This window comes from Petaurus breviceps, unplaced genomic scaffold (genome assembly GCF_028583685.1).
Source record: "Petaurus breviceps papuanus isolate PSGF00001 unplaced genomic scaffold, PetGlider_PUasm1.0 688, whole genome shotgun sequence".
NCBI classification, from domain to species: Eukaryota; Metazoa; Chordata; class Mammalia; order Diprotodontia; family Petauridae; genus Petaurus; species Petaurus breviceps.
In genome coordinates, this window is record NW_027186457.1 from 14,866,136 (window position 1) to 14,876,791 (window position 10,656).

The following is a 10,656-nucleotide window of genomic DNA, read 5'->3' on the forward strand; positions in this document are numbered from 1 at the left end:
GAATGTATAAGATATATGTATGTAGAAGATATGTATGTAGAAGATATGTGTATGTATAAGATATATGTATGTAGTAGATATGTATGTATAAGATATATGTGCACCATAAGATATATATGTATGTATAAGATATATGTATGTATAAGATATATATGTAGAAGATATATGTATGTATGTAGAAGATCTATGTGTATGTATAAGATATATGTATGTAGTAGATATGTATGTATAAGATATGTGCATGTAGTAGATGTGTATGTATAAAATATATATGCATATATACACACATGTATACACATACACATAGAAGTGCATATATGCATAAATGTATGTATATAAATACATTTTGCAGTGGTATTCGTGCTGTCATTGCTGCTCCTTTTTCCCCATTTCTGATAGCAGAGACATCAAGCATCACTGGTGTATTCTGATTTGAGACAATAATAGATGTCTCTGGTGTCAGAAAGGGGGAAGATATCTGAATCTTTTTTGCTCTGCCATAGCAGCATAACAAGCTAGACCATTCCTCTCTGGGCTGTTCATTTGCTACAATTCCCCAGAAACCTCTTTATCTTGGAAGCTCACTACAGCCCTTGAATTCACACACTGGATGCACTCTCTGCCCCTGCATCCTCTCCTTCTGATTGGATGGCACTTCTCAGAACCTCCATTTAAGGCACCCACACCAGTCATGTACGCATTTCTCTAGACTTTCTCCACCATGACCCAGCTCTAAGTACCTTCATCTCTTCTCCCATGCCCCTTTCTAGCTTCCTTTTGTGTGTCGTATTCCCCCAAAAGGAATGGAGGCTTCTAGAAGGCAGAGATTGTCTTTCTGTTGCATTTGTATTTTCAGTGCTTAACATAGTGCCTGGAACATAGCAAGGACTTAATAAATACCTATTGATGGACTGACTGATTAACTGACCATGGGAGGCAGTCACTAGCCTATAATTTTAGGTTACAGATAAGAAGATGAGTGTGTGTGAGGGAAGAATGATATGAAGGAGAGCAAAAAGATAGATTAGAAAAGGGGAGAAATGGGGAATTTCATGATTCCATGAGAATTAACTTAGAGACACTGACAAGAATGTCTCTGCCCCACCATTTCATTTACAGCATCTGAATCTCTAAGGAATGGATGTAAATAATAAAAGCAAGCTGATCTGATCTGATGAATTAATCTTTTCCTGGCAAAAATTGCAGTTAACATGAATACATGCCTCCATATATATATATATACTCCCAGAGGATGAGCAGAAAATATGTAATAAAAGCTAGTTAGGTGCCAGACACTGTGCTCGGTTTGGGGGTTATAATGAAACAGTCTCTGTTTTCAAGGAGTTCATATTTAATTGGGGGAGTTTGCATGGGGCGGGGGGTATCAGTGCCATAACTAGAACTTAGATCTATGTACAGATCGTAGCATTTGTTACCAAAAATAATGAACTAAAATTAGGAATTTCCCATGTGGCAGGACAGGGTGATCTCCTTCCCCAGCAGTGGCCTTGCGCCAGTATCCCTAGTTTTGTGTCTTTCTCCCACCCCCAGTGGAATTCTGTTCTGCCCACACACATACTAGTTGAACTGATAGCAGCCTGGTGGCGTTTGACCCAAGCACAGCTTGTGGTACTTGCCCTCGGTTAAAAATCCAAACTACTTAAAAGTTCTAGAAATACTGAAATGTCATTTAGCCTGTTAGCTACCTTCAAGTAGTTATGAATCTTCATGTTTCCTCTACAAACCTGCAAGGTAACAAAGTGTGCACCTTCTTGTAAGACCAACTATAAGCTGGTATTTAGAAAGGTTGCCAAGCATTGCAAAGTCAGAACAGCAAGCCGTGATTCCTGGTATTAATGGTAGGCCAGATCGATGTTGGATGACTGGGCAACAGGTTTCTCAGATCAAGAGGTATGAGTTGGGAATGCCCTCCTCTGAGAGGACATCTTTCTTGTATATCTCCCCTTGCATCTGAGATCTCCCTGAGAGCTCTCCAGATCCACGATATGGTGGATTTTGTATTCATAACCATCATCTATCTATCTATCTATCTATCTATCTATCTATCTATCTATCTATCTATCTATCTATCTATCTATCTAACACTCATACATTTTTCATTTTTTCATATTTTATAAATTCAGCCTTTTTTGTTCAAAATCAATAGTTCACTAAAGAAATGCTCAATAATGTGAAACTCATCAGAGACCATTGAAAATATTACTCCAGGAAATGATCTAGGTAAATACCTGACCACCCCTCTTCTCTTTCCTTCCCAACTGGTAGCCCTTAGGCTTTGCAATGGCCATGGTCTGTGCATGGAATGCTCTCCCTTCTAATTTCTAGTCTCTTTCTAAAACCCACTTAGAGCTTCAATGGGTGAAGAGAAAGTTATTGGTCTCTTATCCCAAGAACCTAGGACTTGATGAGAGGGCAATTGCTAATTCTGATATTGCTTTGTTTGTTGTTCAGTCAGTTTTCAGTCATGTCTGACTCTTCATGAACCAATTGGGGATTTTCTTGGCAATGATACTGAAGTAGTTTGCCATTTCCTTCTTCAGGTCATTTTACAGATGAGGAAACTGAGGCAAACAGGTAAAGTGGCTTGCCCAGGGTCACACAGCTAAGTGTCTGAGGCTGGAATTTAATTCAGGTCCTTCTGATTCCAGGGCTACTGCTCTATCCACTTCACCTCCTAGCTAAAGAATCAGGATCCAAGCAAAGACATGTTTTGCCCCACAAATATACTGTAGAGACTAACTAGTTGCCAGGTCTTATGGGAAATCAAATGTGTCCTATATAAATTATCTACCTCTGTTCATTGCAACTCTTTATGATTAGACTTATTTTAATTTTTCCAAAATGTTTTCCCAACTTTAAAATGTGGGATTTATTTGTAACTCCTCATTAGAATTAAAGCAGGAGGAATGTTGCTCTAATTGCTCAAGAAATAAGAACCATTTCTTGGACTGTTGTTTTTCTTGAAAAAAGATAAATATGCTGACAGTCAGCATTATGCCAATTTCCCTTATTATCCAACCATGATGCATCAGTCACTGGAGAATGGAAGTATTAAAGTTATTAATAAAAAATGGACCAAACTCCCAAAGGATAAAAAAGCTGAAATAGAATTCTGAGTATACAAAAGGAATTTTTGACAGTTTATATTTTAGCAAGAAAAATTGTTCAATGATCAAGAATGGAAGAAATATAATCAAAAATAACTTTTTAGAAATGGCTGTTCTTTTTAAGATTTTTCTTGTTTCTATAAGGAAGAATGTAGTCAAATAAACTTTCCTAGATAAATCTGATCATGCTGTATAGAAAAGGTGGTTATTGAAACAATGTAAGGCCATTCAGATATCACTGACAATTCATAAAAATGGACATGTCCGTCATTTGCTCAGTATCCAACACTGGAGGTCAGTTTCATGGCCAGGCCTAGCTCTTGCATGGAAAAACCCATCATTTATTCAGTGAAATGGAAATAATTAAGGTTAAAACTAAGCCAAACTTATTATTGAATTTCTTCCATGTCATAGCCCTTTTCTGAACTCTACAATTCTTAGCAATTACTTCTTATATCAAATCAAACTTTTGATCCTGGGCTTCAAGGTCTTAGAACAGCCAACATTCCCACCTGCTTGTGTTTTTACATGAAGCACAGAATTTCAGAAATGGAAAGGCTCTGAGACCATATAGTCCAACCCATACCTCTCAAAAGAAATTTTTTTATGATAGAATTGGTAAATGATGCTCCATCCATTGCTTGCATACCTCGAGTGAGGAGGCATCCCTTCCCCCTTGAGCTTGCCTGTCCATTTCAGGTGAACTCTAATTGTCAGGTATCACAGTACATAGAGTGCCAGACCTGGAATCAGGAAGACCTTAGTTCAAATTCGACATGAGACATTTACTAGCTGTGTCACCCTGGGCAAGTCACTTAATCCTGTTTTCCTCAGTTTCCTAAACTATGTAAAACCAACAGGAGAAGAAAATGGTAAATCACTCCATGATCATTGCCAAGGCAACCCTAGATGGGGTCACAAAGAGTTGAACATGACTGAAACGACTGAACAGCAACAATTGTCAGAAGTATTTCCTGACACCTTCCTGACACCAAAACTAATTCTCTTTACAAGTTTCTCCCATTGCATAATAACCAGGAGTCTGGCTTTCCAGGCAGGAAACTTACTTGCTGTTTCCCATCCATGCTGGAATCAGGGAAGAGGTTATATGTACTGTGTAGAATGTCCTGAGGTAAAGATGTCCCTCTCCCTCATTAATTTTCTGCTCAAGATTCAGTCCCTGTATGAAACCATTGTTGAATCATCTAGTCTCCCTTAAGCCACTGGAACCTTGGGAACTTGATTTCTTTCCAGCTCCTTTTCATCTAAAAAAATGTATAAGTACTTTTGCATGTGACAATGAACATCTATGGATTGCTATAAGATATGTCCTCTCTTCCTCCAGATTGTGAATTTCGAAGAATCAGAGAATTATGTTTTGTCTTGTTTTGTTTTCTAACTTTTCAAGATACCATCCATAACAAGATTGATTTATGCATTTGCTTCAGGCTAAACATAGCCCACCAAGTATTAGATTCCGAGGATCATAGATTCAGAGATGAAAGAGCTCATTGAGTCTAGGTGCCTCATCCTACAGAAGAGAACTATCTCTGATACAGGGCAACTGTGTCTCAGACTCAGCCTCCTACGTTTGCAGAAGCTGTTCTGAATGATGAGGATGCATTCCTTCCTCATTTGTACATCTGAGAATCCTTAACTTCCTACTGGGCTCTGCTCAGCTTCCAATCCCCTACCCTTTCTTGATCCCCCTAAAAAGTGAACACTCACCCCCTCCTCAAATTATCTTGCCCTCACTTATCTGTATAATTGTATCCCCTGTGTAGAATGGGCTTTGTATCAGTAGTACCTAGCATATTACCTGACATGCACTAAATGTGTTGTATGAAGTATAGAAAGGAAATATTTGAATCAAAATAGCTGGGATCCACTGGAGGCAGCTAGATGACTCAGTGAATAGAGTCAGGAAGACCTGAGTTCAAATCCAGCCCCAGACACGTATTAGCTATGTTACCCTGGGCAAGTCACTTAACTTCTATCTTAATCCACTGGAGAAGGAAATGGCAGACAACTCCAGTATCTTTGCCAAGAAAAACTCAAAGGGGATCACAAAGAGTTGGACGTGATTGAAAAATAGCTAAACAACAACATATCCCAAGCATGAGAGTTAGTATGATGTAGTACAGGAGTGGGGAACCTGAAGCCACATGTGGCCCTCCAGTACAGCCCTTAGATTGAATCCAAACTTCATTCTGTGAACACTTCATTCTTTGAAGTTTGTATACAGTCAAAGGCTCACAGTTGAGGACCTAGAGGGCCACATGTGGCTTCAAGGCCTCAGGTTTCCCACCCCTGAATGGAGAGCTTCCTTAGAACCAGGAAGACCCAAGTTTTGAACAGCGTGTGTACTTCCTCTGACACATGCTGGCTGTCTGATCCTGGACCTAACTCCTCAAAACTCTATAGTTGGTTAATCAGTCAATCAACAAGCATTTATTAATCACCTACAATGTACCAAGAACTGTGCCATGCTCTAGGAAATTCTCTGACACTAAATTTCAGAAAAGGTGTCAGCCTACATTGAGGGCAAAAACTCCCTGGCAGAGGGAGTTTCCTTTTCTGGGAAATCCTTTTATAGATAAAATCATGAGGCCCTTTTCCATTCCCAAAATCTTTTGCTAGATGGGTATAGACAAGCCATTTGACTTCTTTGTGACAAGTTTCCTAATGTTTATGTTAGAAATATCTAACATAGAAAGAATTAAAGACTCGTTAATAGAAGTCCTATACAAATGATTAATATTTTGCCAATCTATACAAAATCTGCCTGGCAGGCATCTAATTGATTTCTTCTTCCTTTACAAATTTTGCTACCGGAATCATAATGCTGCTTACCTTATTTGAACAACAGTCAGATAACAGTTCGGGAAATGACTTCATGAGTTCCCAGTGCACAACATATGTACATTGTAAACCAAAAACATGTCATTCTAGGAGTTTCCACAAATACCAAATGTGTTGCTCATCTCATTTCTCTGTGAAAGTTTTCACATGCGGATGAACGGGAAGCTACATAGTGACAACAAACTTTTTTTTCTTGTTACAGTAGTCACTTAATACATTCTTCTTGAATTGAATGGATAATTAGGCATAAGCTATTAGCCCGAAGCTTGTAGAGTGTTCAACAGTGGTAGGAACTTTAAATGCAACATTGCACCTAGATATTGAATCCCTTTAATATGTTAGGTGCCATGCAGAATATCGACCTTGATGTAGAAGAGGGCTTCTGGAAACCACTTGTCTTCTAATTACAAAGTCTACTTTTTCATGTCATAATCAATATCAACACCACTGAGGAATCAAGTCCTGATAAAATTCCAGGTCTAAGCTTTGGCAAGCCTCCATCTCAAGGCAATTTTTTCTTTCAAATGTCCAATTCAACTCAATTAAATGATTATTTACTATGTACCTCCTACGTGCAAAGGACTGTGCTGGGCACTGGGGACACAGAGCCAAAAAGGCCTGTGGTTATATGTTGTGTTTAAATTAGGTGAGAAAGATTTTCACGTTGGGGGCTAGTTGGCTTTGCTTGGTAAACAGGACACTCTTGGCACCTAGTTTGAGCCAAAAACCTTTTGCTTGTTGAAGCAGCCTAATAGGCTTCCTAAACTCTACAGGTAACAGCATCTTAAAGACTTTATACAAGTGGGAGAAAGAATAAATTAATGTCAATTTGGAGCTTCATAACCACCTTTTAGGCTAGAATAAATAACAGCTGGCTAGAATAAAAGTCAAGGGTTGATGGAGTGTAGATAATGAAACCCACTTCTTGCCTCTTGGTAGAGAGGTGGGAGGAGGAAATGCTGTAGATGCTGTCAGATGAAGTTATTTTGCTGGTGGTTTGGCTTAACTGCTTTTCATCAATAAAAGTTGTTTTAAAGGTCAAGGGCTGGGTTGACAAAATTTACATGGAAGATCAAATTGACAAGAATATCAAGGGATTTTATCAAAGAAAAGAGAGAGACCTTTACTAATCAATCTCAAATTTTACTAATTGATATAATTATAACTGTTGGTAATTATCAAAGCTTTCAGGTCCTGGATTAAATAAGAACAAGAAGTCAATGCTATGGATTAGATAATCAAGCATTAGAACTAAAGATACGTGATAGATTGTAGGACAGCTCTAAATTGGAATTATGTTCTTTGATTTGAATGTAAGTACCTTAAGGGCAAATAGGACTTTGAGATTTTTTTTGTATCCTCAGAATTTAATGAATGTTTGTTAAATATTTTTTATAAATCTATGACATTATTGTTGGACAAACTCTATCATCATAAAACACTATGATTATTTAATAAAACAAAACAAAAAGAATTAGACGAATTATTGTTTAACAATACAGAGAAAAAAAACCAAAAACTTATTAGATCAAAAGGTCATAGATTTAGAGATGAAAGTAATCTTAGAAACCATCTATCTACATTTTGCATGATACACCATAATAAATTCTACATAGATCAGTGATTTAAATATTTTTAGTTGTTAAAAAAAAGAAAGTTGAATGATATATTTATACCAATTGTGGAGAGGAGAAAAATTCTTATCTGTTCAACAAGTAAAAGCAATTAGAGAAAAGAATTGAAGGTTTTGAGAATATAAATGTGAAAAGTTTCACTTAACAAAATCAATGCATACAGAATAAGGAAAGAAACAGATTAGGGATAAAGTTTTGCCATAAATATTCATGTTAAAAACCTAACATACAAAATCTATAAGGAATTGAATTTATAAGATTAAAATCTATTGTTCAGTAGATAAATGTCTAAGTTGTATGAACAGGTAACTATCCAGAAAAGAAATACAAAATATCAATAACTAACCCTCACACACACAAAAAAACTTCTAGGTTTAATAACCTAAGAAAAATATTTTTAAACAATCCTAAAATGCCATTTTTATGCATTAGCTGACAAAGATCATTTTTAAATGGTAGAATTCAAAGCTGAAGGGATTGTGGAAAAACAAATACACTGTTACATTATGGGTCAAGCTATAGATTGGCGAAATATTTTTGGAAAGCAATATGGCACTTTTAGAATAACAACTAGGCAACTTCATGTGTTTTGACCTAGAGACCACACTACTCAGACAATATCCTAAGAAAGTTATGGGCAGGAAAACAAGCCCTATTTGTGCAAAAATAAAGAAGCATTATATGTAATAGAAAAATAATAGAAGCATTATTTGTAAAAGAAAAAATTGAAATAACCTATGCTTCTTGTGAAATGAATGAACAAATTGTAGCATATGAACATAATGGAACATTACCATACCACAAGAAATGGGAAATATAAAAAATATCCCTTAAATGGAAGAGCATGTGAAACAATACAAAATGAAGAAAGAAAAATCAGGAAAAAAATGCAATTACATTGTATATTGTATTACAGAAATAATTATCATGATAGCAACAAATTCATAAATATACAGAAAAAAAGAGTTCAGAAGGGAATATGGAAATAAACAGAATATTTTTATTATCTTGTTAAAGTTAACACACAAAGTTTTATAAAGAAAACTTGTAAATAACAGAGGCTATTTACATATTTCCCTCTGAAAATCAAAGGTATCTGATGGACTCATTGTGTATCAGAATGCTTATTGTTGTTGTGATGACAAAGCTTAGAATATTGAAGACACACCATTTCAATAAACCCAGGTGATTTCTGTACCTTCAGTCACTGTAATAGTCCACACTTCAACATAGTATGAACACTGAATATCAGCCAAAATTATATGCTTGGGGCTTCACTTACCCTATAACAATACAGGAGATTGCAGTTCCCAAAAAAGCATATGTTAAAATTGATCCCAAATTTTGGAAAAAATGTCTCTGGAAAAGAAACAACATATGAAGGATGATGAATAATGATCATAGAGTACAATTTACATAAAGAAAAATATATTTGATTTGATCACAATTTCAAAATTTTAAACCTGGACACATTGCATTGTACTCTGATGACCTTTGTAGGAGTATAGTTCAAGATCTGCAAAGGATTTCAGAGCCCATCTAGTCTTACCTCTTCAATTCACAGATTAGAAAACTGACACTGAGGGAGATCCAATGACCTTCCCAAGGTCATACAGGTAACTAGCGAAGGAAGAATTGATCCCAAGTGCTTTGATTCTCATCAGTAGACTAGAATCAATATTTATCATTCTGCCTCCTACTAGATACTCCTAAATAAGTGAATGAGAGGGTAAAGGAAGAGGGAAGAGAGGACAACAATGAACTGAATGGTTCTAAGAAACCTAACATTTTGCCTTGATAATTAAACCATGATACACAGAAATGTCAACCTAGGAGGCTATAGATTTGTATCTATATAATAATTGATGTATTCATGACACTATCAAGTATTTTCAATGAATAAATCATTGGTGATTTACTAAAAACTTTCACTATCAGAATTGTTAGGTCTTGAAAGTAGGCATTCAAGTTGCATCAATAATCTACAAGGTGATGTAGTGAGCTACAGAATACTGGCCGTGGGGTGAGGAAAGAAAAAGCTCTGAGTTTGAATCTCAGCTTGGCTACTTGCTGGCTATGTGACCTTGAACAAGTTATTGAAATGACAAATTTCAGTGTTCACTTCTGTAACTTGGAAATAATAAAACCTATAGGGACTATCTTGTGGCTTCTTTGTAAAGATCAATTGTTATAGTATGTGTAAAGTATTTTGCAAACCTGAAATCACTATATGAAAGCCAGCTGTTGTTACCTGAAGGAAAAGTAAAAAGCTGGGATATGAGGTAGTCCCAAATATATTTCTTCCATCAACACTTGAGGGCCCATGACCCCCACAGTGTAAGTACTCTTCTCCTCTGATACAGATCATAAACTCGCCACAACTTAGCAGACGCTCTTGAAGAGAGGCTAAGGCCATTTATCAGCCTAGAGCCAACCTGGAGATTAGCCTTTCCTAACTTAGCCAGGATGGTGGTAGGAAAATAAACATAGAAACTGGACCCATATGCAAAATCTTTCCAGCTTGGACCAATTTGCCAGAATTTGTGCTCATTGGATGTAACCTTTTAGAAGCCAGCGTCACGCCCACACCACAATGAGGTATCATAGTATAGCATTAGTGGGTGGGGGAGATAATGGATACCCACATCTGAATATTTGGAAATATCCAGGTGATTAGTTAGATTTTTCACCTTGCTCCCCAAAATAGCTAAATTATCCTTCTTACTGTTTATAACATACTGTACTCCATCTCCATCTGTACATTTGTTTGCTGTCTCCCAGGTCTGGAGTGCCATCCCTCCTCACCTCTGACTCACAGAATCTTTCCCTAATATAGCCTTTTACATGTAGTCTGTCTTGATGTATCAATCTGTCAGTGTCTTCCCATCAAAATTATTATCTATCTACCTATTTCTATCTGTCTATCTATCCATCTATCTATGTATCCATTTGTCTGTATCTATCTATCTATCCATCTGTCTGTACCTATCTATCTATCTATCTATCTATCTATCTATCTATCTATCTATCTA

At 36.6% G+C, this 10,656-nt stretch overlaps 1 protein-coding gene across 2 annotated transcripts in view; it reads right to left on the minus strand.

The window, feature by feature from the left end:
* The window catches only part of SLC9A9 (solute carrier family 9 member A9), a 741,333-nt gene that overhangs the window by 654,703 nt on the left and 75,974 nt on the right, over window positions 1–10,656 (minus strand). For both annotated transcript variants that reach the window (XM_069104699.1, XM_069104698.1), the window contains exon 4: window positions 8,907–8,983. In XM_069104699.1, coding sequence (XP_068960800.1) covers window positions 8,907–8,983 — 77 coding nt within the window. The remainder of the gene's footprint in view (window positions 1–8,906; window positions 8,984–10,656) is intronic.